The 20305-nt window shown below is 39.3% G+C and overlaps 1 protein-coding gene across 18 annotated transcripts in view; it reads left to right on the forward strand.

The window, feature by feature from the left end:
* TRIP12 (thyroid hormone receptor interactor 12) overlaps positions 1 to 20305 on the forward strand; it is a 145801-nt gene that overhangs the window by 54735 nt on the left and 70761 nt on the right. For 11 of the 18 annotated variants that reach the window (XM_040450770.1, XM_040450768.1, XM_040450766.1 and 8 more), the window contains 3 exons: positions 1598 to 1723; positions 2529 to 3331; positions 17646 to 17751. In XM_040450770.1, the coding sequence (XP_040306704.1) occupies positions 1598 to 1723; positions 2529 to 3331; positions 17646 to 17751 (1035 nt within the window). The remainder of the gene's footprint in view (positions 1 to 1597; positions 1724 to 2528; positions 3332 to 17645; positions 17752 to 20305) is intronic. The other 7 variants (XM_040450779.1, XM_040450781.1, XM_040450782.1 and 4 more) reach the window with 2 other exon arrangements.

Below are 20305 nucleotides of genomic sequence, written 5' to 3' on the forward strand. Positions count from 1 at the left end.
TAAAACAAAATTTCACTCTGCATTGGAAGACTATTTAGGAAAAATGCACAAACTAAATCACAGTGGATAAATCTTACAAGGTTCATCTTGGCTACACAGAAAAAATATTAAGTAGCTTGAAAAATACTTGTATTCATTACTACAGTCACTTGAAAAGACTAAGCCCACAAGACTAAGACACTTGAAAAGACTAGCTTAGAGTTTTTTAGTAGTTGACCTATTCTAGTAAGTCTTTGGAAAGTTCTAGTCTATCATTTATTAGAATCTTAAAAATGAAAGTGGTATTATGGATCCAAAAATATTCTTTTTTATTGAGAAGCTAATTTCATATCTTCTTTCAAGAGTCCAGTATTGAACTCTTCTGGAAAAATGGAAGAAAAAAAATAAGAGACGAGAAACCTTAGAGCATCTTTTTGAAGAAATGGTGGAACTTGTATGATACGTTAAGAACTCTGTGGCATTCTTACAGATTCAATTAGAATCATCATGTGAGGTTTCAGTGACTGATTTATAAGTTCCTTTGAGATGATGTTAGAATTAAAACCTTTGAAAGATTTTTTTTTAACAGAGTAAACAGCTTTGGTATTAATGAGACTTTGTTATTCTCATTAGAATATGCTCTTTTATGTTCCTTACATGAAGGATGGATGTTGTCTGTGAATTACAATAGTTGCATCTGTTACGTTAATACCCCTCACCTCTGTAACACCAGCTTTTCTGGGTATATATTAATGCATGCTCTCTTTTTATTGCTTATGTAAATCTAATGTAATCATTGCCTGAGGTTAAAAAAAAAAAAAAAACCTAACCGCTGAAAAACAGTTTATTCATGTCCTGCAAACTTGCTCTTAGAACAATGCTGGCACAAGAATATGTCTTATTATAAATATAACCTAACCATATATCAATGATGGAATCTTTTGAACGTGTTTGGAATATTTTGTGGTCAATTCTTTATCTCTTTCTCTAGGACTTGGTTTTTGTTGTACTTTTTTTTATTGATTAGTACATTACCTTCTTAGCAAATATCACTCTATTGATTTCATGTAAGTTTATTTACTGTTGAGTGCTTCTGATGATTTTCTGTGTAAAATCTGTTTGAGAATTGATTTCATCTGTCTCTGCATTTACTGTGCTAACCTGAATTCTACAAATTGGGAATCAGCAGCATTGTAGGGATGGGTCACAGACTGCCTCTTCCCCAAAGCTTTTAAGCTGTTATACTCACTTTATCTATTAAAAGTAGGGTTTAGATCTAAAGTCTGGATTTGTGCTTTGCAAAAATTTAGCATATGTGAATTTGCAGTAAAACTGTTGAAAAATTCTTTGTTGCTTAAGTAACTCTAATATTGCTACTCAGTCATGAAAAGTGGTAATAAGATTGATTTAACTCGGGCATTGAGTCGGTTCTAAGGCAAGTTTTTTTGCAAGGGTATTTGGTAGAGCAATAACTTAGTTTTGGAAATATTTGGGAAAAGGGTAGTCAATAATGAAGAATTGGGAGGCTTTTTAAAAAAATGAAAACATATTTCACTTTCAGTGCTGTATTTGCATCTCAGTGTCCTGATAGATTTCTGTTTTGATTTTCTGCTGACAGGTCACATTTAGGGCAGGCAAAACATAAGGGATATAGCCCTCCTGAGAGTAGAAAATCTAATTCTAAGGCACCCAAAGTGCAGTCTAATACTACTTCTGAACTGTCAAGGGGACACCTTTCTAAAAGGTAAATCTTCACATTGCTTGTACATTTTCAAGGCAGAATTATTTGCATTTGAATCATTGCATAATATTAAATTTTAGCAGGTTATCCCAAAATGTTGTGATAGGTATTTTCATTGTTCCCTGAATGTAACTTTGAGGGTTAATAGTTGATTATCTTTGCAGTGATGTCAGTGCAGCGGACTCTAGACAATGCAGTTTTGCCCTTGCTTAGAGAACCTGTTTGTTTAACAAACTTCTGTAGGTATCCGAAATGCCATTTTACCTTCGCCCCCCCCCCCCCCCAAACCCTTAGATCTTAAGATCTAATTGGTAGGAGTCTTTTAGAAAGGAGTAACACAATACTATGAAACTTTCTTGCCTTCATTTGCATACAAAAGTGCATACATTAATGGTTATTTAAAGCTTTGACAAAGAAGTTGTATTTAGGAATAGAGCATCAGTATTCTAGCTTCAACTGGTTCTAAGCATTCTTTTTCTTGTAAATTTAATTCATGTTTTGTGATGGGGGGAGTTAGTGTCAGTAATCTTTGGGCTGAAGAAATGCCCTGATCTAATCAAATATTTGATCATGTCATCAAATATTTAGCCATTTAAAGTTACACCTATTCCCCCCCCCCCCCACTGCCCCCAGTTTTGAACCATTTGAAAACCTGTATTTATTAAGCCCTGGACTCAATCAGGAAAACTTTTGCACCTTTCTTATTTTTAAAGCATTTATTGCATAGATTTGAGAAGTTAATAAGTATTATAGGACAGGTTTAATGATGGCCGGCCGATACTAACTCTCTTCTTATCTACCCTGTCAGAAGCTGCAGTTCATCATCTGCTGTCATAGTTCCACAACCAGAGGATCCAGACAGAGCCAATCCTTCAGAAAGGCAAAAAACGGGGCAGGTGCCTAAGAAAGACAATTCTCGAGGAGTGAAACGCAGTGCTAGTCCAGACTACAACAGGACCAACTCTCCCAGCTCTGCCAAAAAACCGAAAGCACTTCAGCGTACTGAATCCCCCTCAGAAACGAATAAGCCACATAGTAAGTCAAAGAAGAGACATTTAGACCAGGAGCAACAACTGAAATCTGCACACTCGCCATCGACAAGTAAGGCTCACACCAGAAAGAGTGGGGCCGCTGGCAGTTCACGGAGTCAGAAAAGAAAGAGGACAGAGAGTTCTTGTATAAAGAGTGGTTCTGTGTCTGAGTCCACTGGTGCCGAAGAGCGATCTGCAAAACCCACCAAGCTGGCTTCAAAATCCGCCGCCTCGGCCAAGGCTGGGTGCAGCTCCATCACTGATTCTTCCTCTGCCGCCTCTACTTCCTCCTCCTCTTCCGCTGTTGCCTCGGCCTCCTCCGCCGTGCCACCAGGGGCCAGGGTGAAACAAGGAAAAGACCAGAACAAGGCCAGGCGTTCCCGTTCGGCATCCAGTCCCAGTCCCAGAAGAAGTAGCAGGGAAAAGGAACAGAGTAAAACTGGTGGCTCTTCAAAATTCGATTGGGCTGCTCGTTTCAGCCCTAAAGTTAGCCTTCCTAAAACCAAACTGTCTCTTCCAGGGTCTTCTAAGTCAGAGACATCAAAACCTGGCCCTTCTGGATTACAGGCCAAATTGGCAAGTAAGTGGATGGCGACATCTCTTTTTAAAATGAAATGTTTCTTGGTTTGTCAGAAGCGATTATGCTTTGAAGGTAGTCAGATTTGTTTTGCTTTTTTTCTGGCCTGAGGCAGTCTCAGGTTTATTACCGGATCTGTTTGTAACAGTGCATAATAATTGATGCTGCCTTTAGTTTGAAGGAAACCGGTAAGAAATGCTGCCTTCTTATTATTACTAAGTGGTCACGTTTTAGTGCCTGTGTCTTTCTCCTTATAGTTCTTAAGTTATTTCCTGTTATCAGGGCAGGACATCAAGTTGGATTTTCTATAAGCAGACCAGAAAGTTATTTCAGTTATGAGTCGCTTTGGACCATGATCAAAAATCACATGGTGGGTTGTGTTTTGGGGATGATACATTCTTGATGTATGGAAATACTGAGTGAGCTGAGTTTTCAAAATAAATGTATCCTCGTATAAATTAAGCCTTATTCACATGTCCTGTTTTGTGGCCTTGAAGGAGTCTGGTCTAAAGATGAATACCTCTTATGTTCCCTACACTGGCTTTGTTTTGTCCCACATAAATGGGAAAGAGTGTTGCCCTCTTGAACCGCGGAAGAGAGCTAACATTCGGGAATAATACATTTCAAGCAGAGAAACAAACTAGATGGGAGATAGGGATCTTGAGGCACTTTTCTTTTTCTCTTTTTGTCAAAAGGCTTCTTCAGGGAAGCCAAATGTTCATGTCATTAGAATGATTAGGACTGGTGGCGGCCCTCTTCAGTTACATGATTGCTGTCACACTGAAGGGTGTTCTTTTCTTTTTCCTATTTTGAGAAATCTAAAACACACAAAAGAATGATATAGCCCTTATGTATAGTTTTTTTTAAGCATTTAATTTTTGTAGTATTTATCCAGGAAGCTTGCTTTTGACCGTATTTTTTTTCCTTGCCCTCATAGAACATTTTAGATTTATATTTTGATAGGCCTAGAACCTTTTCTTGGTTCTTGACAATTCTATATAGCGTGCTAGTATTCTTGTCAAAGTTTAGCTAATATTGAATCAGCCTAACCTAATATTGAATCACAGCCAATTGTCAGCACTGTTTCCTTTAACCCTACTACCTGTACTTTCACTTGATTCAATATTAGCTGAACTGTGATAGTAATACTAGTAGGCACCACATAAAATCTTGTCTTTAATCTGTACCATAGGGTTATTGTGAAAATAACATCTTTTACGTTGCGGCATTTTGTTCAGTTTGGCATTTTATTTTAATTTTTTAGAGTTTATTTATTTTGAGAGAGAGTGCATGCGGGGGTGTGGGGGAGAGTCAGAGTAGAAGGAGAGAATCCCAAGCAGGCTCTGCCCTGCCGGCTCAGAGTCTGGCATGGGGCTCAATCCCACAAAGTGTGAGATCACGACCTAAGCCAAAAATCAAGAGTTAGATGCCCAACCGACTGAGCCATCCAGGCACCCCCAATTTAGTATTTTAAATACACCTTACATCTGTCTAAAATCTTTTGAATTTCAAGGTGCAGATACTGGATTAAGATTAAGATTGGTATCTCGAGGGGCACCTGGGTGGCTCAGTCGGTTAAGCATCTGACTTCAGCGCAGGTCATGATCTCACAGTTTGTGGGTTGGAGCCCCACATTGAGCTCTGCGTTGAGAGCACGGAGCCTGCTTGGGATTCTCACTCTCCCCTTCTCTCTCTGCCCCTCCCCCCCACAAAACAAACCTTAAAAAGAAAAAAAAAAGATTGGTATCTTCAAGTCAAAAGGGAATTAAAAGCCAGGTGAAAAAGGGCACAGCCAACTGTCCCGTTGGATCTGCCAAGGTTTTCTAGGCACTTGGAGTTAGCTTATCCCTTTTATACCTCCTCTTCTCTGTTTTTAAGGAAGTAGAGAAGTGTGAGAGTGTGTGTGTGTACACATGTACATACGTACGTACCCATTGTAGTAGTTGCGTGACCTCCACAGCCATCAGGCCAGGTTGAGTTTGTGGCATGTTCAGTGGAATTCACTTCTCCACTTCTGCTTTCCAATTGACTTTACTTGAAGAGCTTACCACTTTCAGCTCTTTTTCCTGGGGAGTCCAGTGCGGGGTGAGTTCAGATTGTTCTCGAGTGTCATGTCCTCAACTCTTCTTGGTCACTCGTTTTCTTTTCTTCAGTCTGTTAACAGGAGTTTTCAAAGAAAACCCAGCCCCGGTGGGTTGTCCTTGGTTTCTCCAAGTGAGAAAGCACTGAATGTCCTGTTGCCACCTACCCCTCTGCTGTAATAAAACAGTCTATGAAACTCACTCTGCACGTGGTCACAAACGGAGTAGTTTAAAACTCACCTTGGATTATCTTCCTCAGTTTCACAAAATCCCTATGTGTTGTATGGTCACAAATACCACTTGCCCATTTTCACTACCACTACCCTAGTTCTGAGCCCTACGCTGTTGAAACAAGAGAAGGTGCAATTCCTTAGCATCTGATAAGTACGAGGTATTTTACATAGGCCATCCACTTACTTTTTTTTAAAAAATGGTGCTTAAGGATAGTTATTAAGGAAATGTATTTCACGAGGTGAGAACTTGCACGGGTAACGTGTCTCACAGATGGCAGAGCAGCGATCGGAAGATGGAGGCTACGCGTGACTTGAAGCCACTGCTTCTCTTTGCCGCTTCCTTTTCAACCTTGGGAGCTCTGTCTTGTGCTGATACGCCGTGTTTTGGGTCGTTAAGAGACGTTAAGGTCCCAGAGGAGACGAAGCCCAATTTGATCCTTCTTTACTGGGATTGATTCATCTTTAGAGGTGAATTTGTGTGAACCCAAGGATTTATATCCTACCATTCACTACAGATTTGTTTATTTTCAAATAGGTGAAAATCATTTCAGAACAAAATAGTAGGGAATATTTACGTGTAATGTTCTTACAAGTGCCTGATAACTTGTAAATAGTTTACACGGATCATGTCGTTTACTCCTCATCAGCCCCGTGTGGCAGATACTATTCTTACAGGTAAGGAGACTCAGGGACAGTGGTCAGGTTGCCTGCCCAAGGTCACAGAACTTAGAAGTGATAGAGCCAAGAGTGAAACCCAGGCCATCTGGTTCCAGAAATCCGTCATGACACTAGAAGCATAGGATTGAGTAGATTGGGTGAGCTAAATCTAGGAAGGCTTCTTGAAGTCAGACAGGGCAGGGTGGATTTTAGGCATGATTACATGTGTCACTTCGGGAAAGAGTTTGTAAAGTAAGAAGCAATAATGCGATAGAATTGACAGTACTTGGTAATTTTACTTAAGAACATAGGGGCAAAGTAAGGTAGTTTTGGGGGATCTCTTGAATTTCAAGAAATGGCATTTTGGGGATAGTGAACTCTTATCATACAGGTAAAAACCCTGGGTTTGAATTCTAGTTCTGCTCTTTTATCAGCTGGCAACTGTGGGAAAGCTCGTCATCTTTTCCTTATAAATGGGCATAATCGTTTATTTGAGGAATAAATGAGCAGACTTAGCCTAGTGCTTATTAGTATATGAGATGCGTTATAGAATTTAGAGTGTACACTAGAAGTTGAGTGTCTTAAGACAGAAAACATATTCAGCAACCTTTTGAGAATGAAGGACTGATAAATCCTAGCCTGTGATCAGTTTAAAGCATAGCTATTTTTAAATTTGGAAGGTCTTGATTTAGTTATATTACTTCTTCATAGTTTTGTGTGTTTGGGCCAATCATTCAGCTATAGTTACAGTAGCAGCCTAGCCCCTGATGTTATATGTAAAACAATATTCATGTGAAGCATCAATAAAAGAATGTAAAAATAACTTTGTAAAATTAACGTGCCATGCAAACATATAAAATGGTGACTTGAGAGTTACCGCCATATATTTGAAGGGCTCTTTATGCGTGAGGAATCCCCTCCCGCCCCACCCTGCACGTCAACCCGGGGACAAGATTAGATTCAGTGGGTAGAGGTTGAGAGGCAGATTTCTGATTAGTGTGTCTCGGGGAACCAGAATCTGCAAGTTACCCGAAAAATGGAGTAGACCACTTTGTGAGATAGAAAGCATTCCAAGTTGGGTAGTTACTTGTTTTCTTCAACTTGTTAGCATTCAGTGAACCTGTTAATTAGAATATGGTATGTTTTCTTAGGTAAAGGCTCACTGATCTGATTGGTCAGTAAAACTTCATGGATCAGTACTTACGTGATACTTTGTGAAAACTCATTTCCCACAGCCAAATACTACTACAAATACTACTCCGGGAGATGGAGCATATGCGTTAACACATCGAAGGCTGTGAGAAACCTCATGTTAACTTCTGCTTAACCTTGTAGTTTACAGATTTGCCTGACCACAGGTCATTACCTCGGGAGACAGCAGTAGTCCAAGGAGCACCTTTGGGAAATGATACAATACATTTAGTTGGGACACTTAAGCAAGAAGACCTTTCCCAATGTGCTGGTTCGGCGACTGTTCACAGACTGATGGGCAGGTTCCTGCTGAGGAATTAGAGTTGGCAGGAGAACTGGTGAAACAGCTACTTTTGTGATGGGCTTCCCAAAGCCTTGTGGCTTGCCAGCTGCAACTGATCAAAATAGCTCAGTGGCAAAGGTCACACACTGTATCAGTTGGTTGAAGTCTTGAGAATGCCCCAGAAAGGATAGTGTTACGTGACAATTTTTAATATGCATTAGGAAATTATTCTTGCTCTGTGTTGTTAAACGTAAGCAAACAGACCTTCTCAAAATTTACGTAGCGTAAATGTATAACCAGTGGGGCAATGTAATGACTCAAATGATTTTGGAAAATATTTTATATCTTAATGTGTCTCCAAATGTTTTTACAATTATTAATGGCTTCAAGATCTGTTTTGCTAATTTGCCTTTTTAAGCTAAATTTGAAATAATAGGACTGTTTCAAAGTACGTGCTGAGTGTAGTAGGTGATGGATGGCATAGAAATGTAAGAAAGTTTGTGATCAAAATCTGGGCTGTTACGGAACTTCTTTATGGAAAAACGTAAAGATATTTCTAGTCTGATATGTCTGTTTGCAGATCTGGTTTCCTCTCATTAGTTAAGTGGACACCATGTGCACATTATTAATAACGTAGCAGCAGTTATCAGCTTATTTCCAGCTTGAGTTTTCTACTCTTCTGGTGCCTTGCATGCAGCCTGTGGCCATTATTAGAACTAGACAAGAACCAGGCGGATGCAGAATTCTGGGAAGGTAATTCGGTCTAGATCAGGACTCTACCGTCAGCCCGAGACTGAGACATGGTGCTTTGCACCTCCAGCCTGGAAGGAAGAAATAAGAATGAGTTGAGAAGGAGAGAATTTAAGAGTTACACTCTTGGTTTCACCTAGAGTCTTATAGGGTCATACATGCCGAGCTTATATAATTAAATTATTTTTCCACCTCCTGAGGTGTTGGCTGAGGAGCTTAAAGGGAAAAGAATGAAGTGGTGACAGTTTTCTATATGGTAAGACAGCTGTTGAACTAATTTGGCAACTTAACACTGTAATAATTCTAGTATGTAATTACTTTGAAAAATCACCAATGATTCCTAATAATTTTGAGGCTTTAAAAAAAATTAAATTAGGAAAATGAGTTGCCAAATTTAAGAACATTGAATGGAAACAAGTATCATCACCTGCTTTGTTGAGAAGGCTTTGTTTTATTTTGCCCAGTGAATTTTAACCAACCATGGTATGTATTTTTGTATGCCACGTTAGAATAAGAATTATTTTGGTCAGATTACTTTTTACTGAAGTTACATATAAATTGATTAGGAAAAAACAGTCTTCCCGCCACATTGCCCTTCCCCATTGGATTATTTTGGTATCTATTTCCATGTGTTTGGATTATGTACTCATGTTTATTTGTTGCTTTTCTCCCCCTCCAACGTGTGCTCTGTTACACACCCTTTATGAAAGTTACCGCACCTCTGTACCCACCAAGCACATACTGCATACACTTCCCATTTGCCCCGTCATGATCAGTGCCTGATGTTTGTATGGAGACAGAAACGCCATTTACAGTCGTGTCAGAAGGGTTCCTTTCTTAAATATTTTTGTTTTTCTTGATTTAAATAATTATTTTGTTGATGTTGTTTTCCTTTTCTGTGAACCCATTACTCCAAACTCTTTGCTAATTGTCTAAATCTTTTTCAAGCTGTCTACTTGTGTTTGTTAAATTTTCCTAAAGAAATAAAGTCTCTGGATGGCTGTTCTTTTATGCCTGTGCACTGTTTTTATTTAGCCAGGGTGTTTTCTTCAGTCTTTGGTTTCTTCAGTCTTTGGTTTAGTTTTCTGTTACTAGATCCCACATTGTCTTTCCTGGATTACTATTTTGTGTGATGGAACCTCACTTCCACTTGCTTTCTAAGAAAGCGTGCATACAAGATTTTTAAAGGCCTTTTATTTATTGATTTTTCAGATCTTGAATGTCTGAAAGTATATTAACCTTGATACTTGTTTGAATGAATATAGAGTTCTCAGTTAGAAATTATTGTTCTTAAGAATTTTGAAGAATTACATTATTTTTAAGCGTTTTTTACTGGAAACATTCTGATTCCTAATCTGTTGTATATGTAACCCATTTTTCTGGAAACTTGCAGCTCTTTACCTCTGTGTCATGATATTGCCTTCCCTTTGGGTTTTCATTTCTTCTTAGGGTACCCCGCAGCCCTGGTTTCCCTTGGGACGCTCACCTTAAAACCTGGATTAGAACCAAGCAAACCGAAATCGTTGTTCACTGTATCCTTGTTTCTTTCTCTTTCTAGATCTCCTGTTGTTTTGGATGATTATCTTCTTGGAAAGTTCTGGTCTTTTCATTCTTGATTTACTTTTTTGTTCTGCTTTCTGGTAGATTTCTTCAACTTCTTCCAACCTTTCTATTGAGTTTTTGTTGTTTGCTCTCTATTTTCAAGAGATTATTTTGTTCTCATTTCCTTTTTGTTACGGACGCCTTTCTTTTTTTGAGGACATTAATGGTGAGTTTTCTTTGCACTATTCTCTTATGACGTTTTTTTGGGGAGGGAGGTTGGTTTGGTTTTGATTTTCATACCGGGAAATTTCCTCAGGCTTTGGTAATTCCTGGTTGTTTCCTCATACTCAAGTGTATGGGGACCAAAAATCCAATTTGTAAGCTCTGAGCACAGAGATGAGATTTGACTGAAACTCATTCTGTAGTGATCTGGTTGGTTTAGTCATTACAAAACCTCCTCTATCATTATTTTTAGATCTTTTTTTTTTTGGTAAAATTCCACAGAGAAGATTCCTTTATGCTCCTGCGTGGAGTTAAAAGCTGACCTGACCGAGGTCTGGGGGCTGAGCAGGAAAAGAGGCCACCTGTCATCTAATATGTCTTGTTGATGCTTGATCTTCCTGCCCTTCTCTTATTTTGATATGGTGCACCTATATGCAACTCTGTCCTTTGAGAATTTCTTTGTTTTATACTTTCTTAAGAATAGAGGTATTGTGTTTTGCTGGGTCAGCAGAGGGACAGTTACCCAGCTGTACAAGTGGGGGAGGGGATCTGGGGATCTGACTCCTTTATAAGCAGCCTGTCAACCAATCCTCAGTTTTAATTCCAGAGCCATCCCAGAGGTACCTGGTACCATCAATTCCTGAACCTTTGTGAGATTTTGAGTGGCCCTCTCATTGGCAATTTATCTCAGTTTTCTGGAATTTTCTCGTGCTAAAGTTTCTGCTTTTTGTCTTGTAAAATTGTATTGCGATAGTAATCTTTTCTATTCTTCTCATCCTTGTGGTTTTATGCCTCAGATTCTTTTTTTTTTTTTAAGTTTATTTATTTATTTTGAGAGAGAGCAAGCAGGGTAGAGGGCAGAGAGAGAGAGAGAGAGAGAGAGAGAGAGAGAGAGAGAGAATACCAAGCAGGCTCCTCACTGTCAGCACAGAGCCTGATGGGGGCATGAATTCACGAGCTGTGAGATCATGACCTGAGCTGAAATTGAGTCAGATGCTTAACTGACTGAGCCACCCAGGTGCCCCTGCCTCAGATTCTTTTAATGCCATTTTAGTGGAGCTCTAGGAGAGGACAGAAGTGAATGCATGTGTATTCAGTCTGTCTTTAGCCGGAAGTCACATACTTTTTGATGTTTATGCACATACTTTTTCAAAAGTTGGAGCTTGCTCTGTGTGACAGTAGAATGCCCTAATATTATAAGCCAGGCTCCATGCTGGACATGTGACACACACTAAATTCTATCCTTGCGACAACAGAATGAGGTAGCATCCGTGTTTTTGGTATGAAGAAACCGAAGTGCTTTTATTTGCCTACACATTTATTAATAGATTTTCCTTTCAAAAAAACTAGATCATTTTAATGGCTTAAATGGATGTACTCTAATTTAGCTCATTCCCAATTTATATTGTTCTAAATTTTTAAATTGACTAGAGCTTTGTAATTTACATCATTATCTCCTTGTTAGGTTTCTGGTTATGTTCTTTTTAAATACTGATTTATTTTGAAATTGCCCCTAGAAATATATGAATTTACATTCCCACTAATAGGGTAAAATGCCAATTGTTCAAATCCTTATTAGCTAATACTGTGTTCTGCAGTTTTTATTACTGTACTGGTGTTTATTTAACCATTCCCTATTATTGGACATTTAGCTCTTTTCCAGTGTCTCATTATTAAAAACAATGCTTAGATGAATGTTTGTACATGTCTAATGTTTTTAATTTGTATTGCCAACTCCATGCATGAAATTGCATTGACTAGGAAATAAAAACTTGGCTTAGAAAATTCCATTTGGGAATTAGCTTACTGTCATCTGCAAAACTTATCTTTTATTGTTACTGAGTGATTTTAAAATAAACATCTATGATCCCTTTTAATAGGATAGGTTACTTTCCATTTTGTGAATTTATTTTGGTAAAGTAACCATTAATTAGTAAGGATGTATATACTTGAAAGTAGACAGGCAACACTACCAAGTTATACCAGGTTCTCACAATTCTGTTTTGGCTGAAGGGATCAAGATCTAGTTACTGAAAATATTCCCACTGTTAGTTAATTCTCTTTATTTGGTTCACTTTTTCCAGTAGCAAAATGGCCCCATTGCAGGATTCTAAATTGAAGTCTCCATGTGGGATAATAGTCATGTTATTTGGTTTTTCTCTTTATGAAGAAAAAACAAGTCTTTCTGAAAACCTTTTGAAATAGATTCAACATGTGTAAATAAATGGATACTTCATAGCTTTTTAAAATGTATAAACAAATTGGGGATTTGTGTTTCAAAAATCATTCCTATCATCCTTTGATGCCTTTAAATATAAATGAATTGATTTTGAATACCCTTGTTTAAAATACTGGTTTGTGTACCTTATTCATTGGTTTGTCTACTCCATTTTAAAATGGAGATGTATTTGTTATCTGTGGGAATATTGCAAAACTTAGAAGTAAAAAAATCAAAATAACTAATAATCTAGAAAAATTAGGACTGAAGCTAATACTGCTTAGCTTATTTTTCTAGTCTTATTTTTCTTTTCTTTATTTAAAAAAAAATTTTTTTTTTTCAACGTTTATTTATTTTTGGGACAGAGAGAGACAGAGCATGAACAGGGGAGGGGCAGAGAGAGAGAGGGAGACACAGAATCGGAAATAGGCTCCAGGCTCTGAGCCATCAGCCCAGAGCCCGACGCGGGGCTTGAACTCACGGACCGTGAGATCGTGACCTGGCTGAAGTCGGACGCTCAACCGACTGCGCCACCCAGGCGCCCCTCTTTTCTTTATTTTTAAATTTTTTTTAATGTTTATTTTTGAGAGAGAGTGCGAGCTGGGGAGGGGCAGAGAGAGGGGGAGACACAGTATCCGGAAGCAGGCTCCAGGCTCTGAGCTGTCAGCACAGAGCCTGACGTAGGGCTTGCACTCATGAACTGTGAGATCATGACCTGAGCCAAAGTTGGACACCAACTGAGTCACCCAGGCGCCCCTTGTTTTTCTTTTTAAAACACAAGAGGTTTTTGTTTCTATTTCTTTTGGGTGGGGGACAAGTTCTTATTTTTTAAATATTTAACTGATTTTTGAAGTTTAGATGAGTCCATATACTGTTCTTCCTTTTTCTCTTCAAAGTCCAGGTCAGTATATATTTTCTGTAAAGTCCCATAAAGTAAATATTTTAGGTTTTACTGGCCACATAAGTTTTTTGTCACATCTTCTTCTTTTTAACAACTTACTAAAAATGTAAAAAACCATTCCTAGCTAGTGGGATGCACAAAAACAGGCTGCCAGATGGATTTGGCCCATAGGCTGCAATTTGTCAACACCTGCCTTTTTATAATTTTAATATAATTCTGTGTTATATAAGGTAAATATATTCTATGACATATATTATATGATATGTGGCATACATACATATATACACCAGTCAGTTCACATGACTGGTAAAGTCAGGAGATTGGTTTGCTTCAGGCTTGGCTGGATCCAGGAGCTCAAATAAAGATGACCCTGTCGGTCCCCAGCCTGTGTTACGGCTCCCTCACCCTACCTTCCCCAAGATTACTATCCAGTCATTAATGAATTTCACTTGTAAGAAAGCCCCTCATTTCCTTGGGCCTTGAACAAATCACTATTGTGGAGGTAGAGTTGTAATTTTAATGCTTTTCCAGAAGTATAGTAAAGATGTAGTAGCCTCTGTTTTGCTTCAAAATAAGCTTAGGAATTGTGTAGTTGGCTGGGTTACGCAACTTTAAGCAAGTCAGTTAATATTTTTGTGTCTGAAAAGTAAGAATAATCATAACTTGATATCTGAAAGTGCTTTTGAAAACTAAAGCCAGTCTAATATTGTGAAGACAGTATGTTCTAGGGCACCTGGGTGTGGCTTAGTCGGTTAAGCATCCCGACTTTGGCTCAGTCGTGATCTCGTGGTCTGTGAGTTCAAGCCTCCCATTGGGCTCACTGCTGTCAGCAGCAGAGCTTGCTTTGGATTTTCTGTCCCTCCCCCCACCCCTTCTCTGTCTGTCTCTCAAAAATAAACATTAAAAACGAAGAGGCTTGATGGTATACTTCATTAAAAAAAAAAAAAAATGTTCTAGAACTGACAGCTGAATGGCCAAAAGAAAGTTAAGCTCTCCCCATTTCTAGGCAGAGCTTGGTTTGCCACACTACTTCAGCTTTCCTTTTTCCCCAAAAGTTTGACATTTCTAATCTTAACATGTTTTAGATTTGGGAGGGAGAATTTGTAGAGTTCTTCCAACATTTGACTTGATTTGCCTAGAAATACTGAAAAGTTATTAATTATCACTCTTTGCCAATTGTGAGGTGTTCCCCTGTTCCAGATTTTGGAGCAGAGATACATACAACCGCTAGTTTTGTCTCCCATCCTGGGTTCAGGTAATGTTACAGATAGAGACCTCTCTTCCACCAAAGCGTTACGTGTAGCAGCTCCTTTACCATTGGATTGCCTTTCAGAAAACAGAACGTTTGGGGTTCTCCTAGTTTATCAGGCTAAATGGAGTCATGTCACGTAGCCTGACAGCCATTTTACTTTGCAGCAGGATTATAATACCAGTTAAAAATATCTATCTACTCTGTTGTTGTGGTTCTCCTTTGTCCTACTTTTCTGCAGTTTAGTACGTTTCTCTTAAATTTTAACACCCAGAATGGATGAAGATTGTGGCACATCCATACGAAGGGATACTTCTCCACAATAGAAAGGAATGGACTACTAATCTGTGCAGCAATGTGAATTCATCTCCAAAATACTATAGGACTCCCATTTTTATGAAATTCTAGAAGAGGCGGTAATGTCAGACAGGCACACGAGTGGTGTCCAGAGGTCTGAAATGTGGGGGAGGGAATTAGCAGCAAGGAGCATGAAGGGACTTTTTGGAGCGATGGAGATGTCCTGTCTTGATTGTCGTGTTGGTTATATGGGTCGGTACGTTTGTTAAACTCCATATTGAACCCCGTAATTTAAAGTGAGTACATTTTATCATAAGAAAATGACATATGCGTGAAATTATTTAAAAGAAAGTTAAACACTGAAGTCTAAAATAGGACTTGGGTAGTGAAAGTGTAAAAGTTTGGTCAAAAACTATACTGTCACCTCATTAGCGATATAGGAGTAACCCACGGTGTGTTATTTGAATTTTTGGGGGGATGTCACTGAATAGATACAAAAATGTTTGCTAATGTCCATTGCTGTATCACGGTATATGTATAAAGACATTTAGTATCATATTAAGTAATATTAGTGATAATAACAAGGGATTTTAAAGTGCCTTAAAGGTAAAAACACTGTGGAGTGTTCATACGCAATGTGCACTCATTTTTTCTGTAAATTGTACATTTTTAGTCTATTCTAACTTAGTTGCACAATTCAAATAGATGAGTGGAATATTTTCTAAAACATTATTTAAAAACAATTTGAGTTGTTTACAGATTTAAAAAAGAGTGATAGTAATTAGCTGAATACATGAAGCTAGTCCTGTAATCTGTCCACGTGTCATGTTCGTCTTGCAGATGACGGGGTGTATGTCCAGGCAGAGGAAAGCTAGTGTAGGGTATCAGGCATAGATTGGTGATCGCACCGAGGAACTGTGGTGATATGCTGTGTAGAAAATCAGTCTAAAAACTGATTTTTTGAAATTTAATTGAATTAAAATTAAAATTAAAATAAATTAAATTGAAATTTAAGAAACTCTTAGGCCAGTCTTTCCCCAATTAAAGTTTCAGCTTGGTCCTTTTATGCTAGTTTGAGGAGTCTGCATAAAGTTTCCCAAAAGTTACTCTGGGGGAGACAAAAAAGGGCGTGGAAGGTTTGGTTTAGATTTCTAAATGGTAATAATGCCTGTCTAAACATCGATTTTTGTCTTTATAACTTCTGTTTGGTATTTAAAGATTCTTTAGTAGTGTGCTGTTTTTACTTAGCAACTTTTATTATACGTGGTATGGGGACCATCCCAAGTTAAATGAACTGAAGTTTTACTTTTTTTTTTTTTTTTTAATTTTTTTTTTCAACGTTTATTTTTTTTTATTTTTGGGACAGAGAGAGACAGAGCATGAACGGGGGAGGGGCAGAGAGAGAGGGAGACACAGAATCGGAAACAGGCTCCAGGCTCTGAGCCATCAGCCCAGAGCCCGACGCGGGGCTCGAACTCACGGACCGCGAGATCGTGACCTGGCTGAAGTCGGACGCTTAACCGACTGCGCCACCCAGGCGCCCCTGAACTGAAGTTTTAAATTAAGCAGCTAGAAGCCCAAAAAATTTTTTTGAAATTTTTTTTTTTTTTTTTTTATTTACCACCTCTTATCCAGGCCATTACTGGTGTTTTTATCCCAGTCGGGAGTAAGGAATTTCTGATCTTTCCACTGTGAAGCAGTGAAATGGTCCAAAACATTAGAACTTCCTGGGGGAAATAACAAGTGAGCTAGAGAGTTGTTATTACTATGTAATTAGTCTCAGATAAAGGTAAGGGCTCTGTCAGATGATGCTGTACTTCTCCTGGAAATAGGCTTTTTGACTTTGGAGACCTTTCACTGTTGGAGATCTTTGTTTAGGTCCAGCACACTGCCCAGCGCGTCATCATGGATGATAACGTTGTTGGGGGGGGGGCGGGGGGGGGAGGGCGAACAGCACTCTGACTGCTTCACCGTTGTTTATAAAATAGTAATAAACTTTACCTTTACCTAATGCTGTACCTTTTTAGGTTCTGTTAACCCTATAAAGGGTATCCGTTAGCTTCTAGAATGACATGTGAAGTGTGCTTGATTTACTTTTGACCCCGAATTATCCAGTTATCTGTATATTGGACATCCTAATAGCCTTCAGCTCCAGTGTATATTCCTTGTTGATGGGGTGGTGTAAAGCAAAGAAAGCATTTTGTGCTCTCGTAGTCTTAATTGACGGACTTTGTATAAACTAGGTGAAATGGGACAGTTTAAAGGCCATGTAATAAAGTGCTAATGAATGAGAATGAAATTTAGGCAATTTTTTCAATTTAGTAAAAACCTGAAATACGTAGTAAATGCGAAAAAGAAAATCTCTTGGCTTAGTTAGCGGAGCAGTACAGCTGTGATCAGAACATTTAAGGGGATAGGATGAGAGAAGAAGTACTGTCACTTGTGGGGTGGCATAGCTTGAGTCAAGGTTGGGCTTACGTGAGAAGGTTCTATCCTGACCAGGAGTGCGGCGTGTCCCATATTAGCTTTGCCAGTATGAGTCAGGTAAGTAAAGGCCAACTGGGAAGGGACCCTGGTAGAGTGCTACAAAGGCCACGGAAGATGCTGCGGTCTCCTGACCTGAAGAGTTTTGTACTTTTTAATTTACGATAACTTTTAAAAACAAAAACTGATCTTGCATTTCACACGTATAGGTTTAAGAAAATCTACCAAGAAGCGCAGTGAATCCCCACCTGCTGAGCTCCCCAGTTTGAGGCGGAGCACACGCCAAAAGACCACGGGCTCCTGTGCTAGTGCCAGGTAACACATGGGGTTTTCCCGGTTTATGATCAGTTCACTGTCTTCTGTTCCACTCTGATCAAAATCTTTCCTTTTACAAGTTTTCAAAACTTACTGAAATTTCACTTGACATTTATTTGTCCTATGTAAATGAATTCTTCCCCAGTGTTTATATGTTTTTGCTAAGCTTTATTCATGCTAGTTTAAAAAACTTTTTTTAGGGGCGCCTGGGTGGCTCAGTCGGTTAAGTGGCTGACTTCGGCTCAGGTCATGATCTCGCGCTCCGTGAGTTTGAGCCCTGCGTCGGGCTCTGTGCTGACAGCTCAGAGCCTGGGGCCTGTTTCAGATTCTGTGTCTCCCTCTCTCTGATCCTCCCCCGTTCATGCTCTCTCTCTGTCTCAAAAATAAGTAAACGTTTAAAAAAAAAATTAAAAAACAACTTTTTTTAATGTTTATTTTTGAGAGACAGACCGCGTGTGAACGGGGGAGGGGCAGAGAGAGAGGGAGACACAGAATCTGAAGCAGGCTGCAGGCTCTGCACTGTCCGCACAGAGCCTGACGTGGGGCTCGAATCCATGAGCCCTGTGAGATCAAGACCTGAGCCAAACTCAGGCGCATAATCAACTGAGCCACCCAGGCGCCCCTCATGCTATTTTTTGACAACACTCTTAACCATCTGTCTTGTCTTCTGTTGCTACAACATTTTCACAGAGTTATTGCCAGTAGTTGGACTTGAGGCTGTTTTCAGAGTTCCAGTCGTCCAATAAATCTCTAATGAGCATCTTTATGCAGATTTGGGTTATTTTGTAAAGGTAGCTAAATTTCCCGGTAGTGTGATTAATGGATCAAAAGGGATGCCTGTTTTAATGGCTGTACCATTGCCTACTTAGTTTCTGAAAATGTGGGCACCATGGAGTTGAATGGATCAGGGGGAGAGAGACGCTTCACTTTCACATGTAGGACGACACCTACCCCTGGAGGCCGGATGTAGGTTCTGCGTGTGGCTTTTCAGGACTCCAGTCCCCGTTTCCCTCAGTTGCTGGATGGGATCTCATTTTCAGGAAATCCACTACCTTTGTGTGTGACACGGTGCGTTTTGTCACATGCTTTTGTTAACTGATTGAGAATCTGAAGTTAAAGTTAAAAAAAATTTCTTACAGTTGCCTCACATTTTGGGGCGTGGTCAGTTGCTCAGATGCCCTTGCGAAGCTAATTATTCACTCTTTTATATGTAGTTTGTTCTTTCTACGAAGTGTGTCACGAAACAGTGGTGGGGCAGAGGGTTTGAGTGTCCTTTTCCCCTACTCTCCCTCAGGTGAGCTAAAAGGGCTTAGCTCTTGTTTCCGCTCTAAGGTGAGAGACATTGACTGCTCTCAGTGCCGGGTCCAGTGGTGACGTAAGGAAACAGACTTGTTATAGGTCAGAAGAAAAGGACTTGTGCCACTTTAACTCTGTTTTTCCCCTTATCTTCTGCTTCTATCTGGATTATTTAATGTACTGGTTAAAATCTGTGGAGTTAGTGTACCTGTTGGCTTTTGAGGTTTCTTGGCCATAGTTTTCCAAGAACTCTTTTGAGAAAATGTCTCAGTTCCTCAGAGGGTTTGTCTTATTTTGGGCTAGATTTTGAATCCAGTTTTTACCCAAAGTTTATCATCTGAGAGGTAAACTGAATTCGCTGTGGTTGAAAATTAATTTTAGGTTGATGTGAAGTCAGGTAATCTAAGGGTCCCATCTTTGCTGCCTTCTGTTCATGACCACTTTCTTAGAGCATGTCACGTTACTTACAGTTTACGTGCTTATGCTCTACACAAGCAAGCTAGCCACCTGCCTGGAGAGCTCTCCATCTCGAATTTTTTCTGAATTAGTTGAGATGCCTCTTGAATTTAGTGCTTTCATAGCCTGCTACGGGTGTGTCTTCATCTCTGTAGACCAGTGACTCTTTGAGGGCAGCCACCCAAGTGTTCAGCATGGCGTGTGTTACGGGGTTGGTGCAAATTGAATGTTAAATAGATGGATTAATTTGAATCCCACTAAGTGGTAGCTTGGTAAATTGGGTTTGCAGTGAGCTGTTTCCGTGGAAGAGAAGATTGGCTAAGCAAATTCCCGTGTAGGGGGGATTACAGACTCTTCTAGCACTGTCTGGAGATTCAGAGCCTTCATTTCCATGTCACTTACGCCTGCTGCCTTCTTCTTGTTCTTTACTAGCCAGCATCCAATTCCACTGCAGATTGACTTTGGTCTAAAACATTTCCTTAGTGTCTTTCTTCATTTCCTAAGGTACTTTGAAGGCTATATATTTAAACAGTACCAAGTTGTAATAACCTGGAGAAATCTTTTGTTTTTACCTAATTTGCTTACTGATTTCTCTTTTAAAATAGAAAAAATTTTCATCAGTAAAATGTTACTTGCTTTATGAGAGATGATTGATTGACGTTCTGATGCATATTACACTGTTACTTAATCCGAAACCAGTGTCTTCCTCAGTGTCAGCTGTATGTATTTATAAATATTAAATCTTCCTTCCTTCCTTCCTTCCTTCCTTCCTTCCTTCCTTCCTTCCTTCCTTCCTTCCTTC

This window comes from Herpailurus yagouaroundi, unplaced genomic scaffold (assembly GCF_014898765.1).
Source record: "Herpailurus yagouaroundi ecotype Mexico unplaced genomic scaffold, PumYag 202, whole genome shotgun sequence".
In the NCBI taxonomy this organism is placed as follows: Eukaryota; Metazoa; Chordata; class Mammalia; order Carnivora; family Felidae; genus Herpailurus; species Herpailurus yagouaroundi.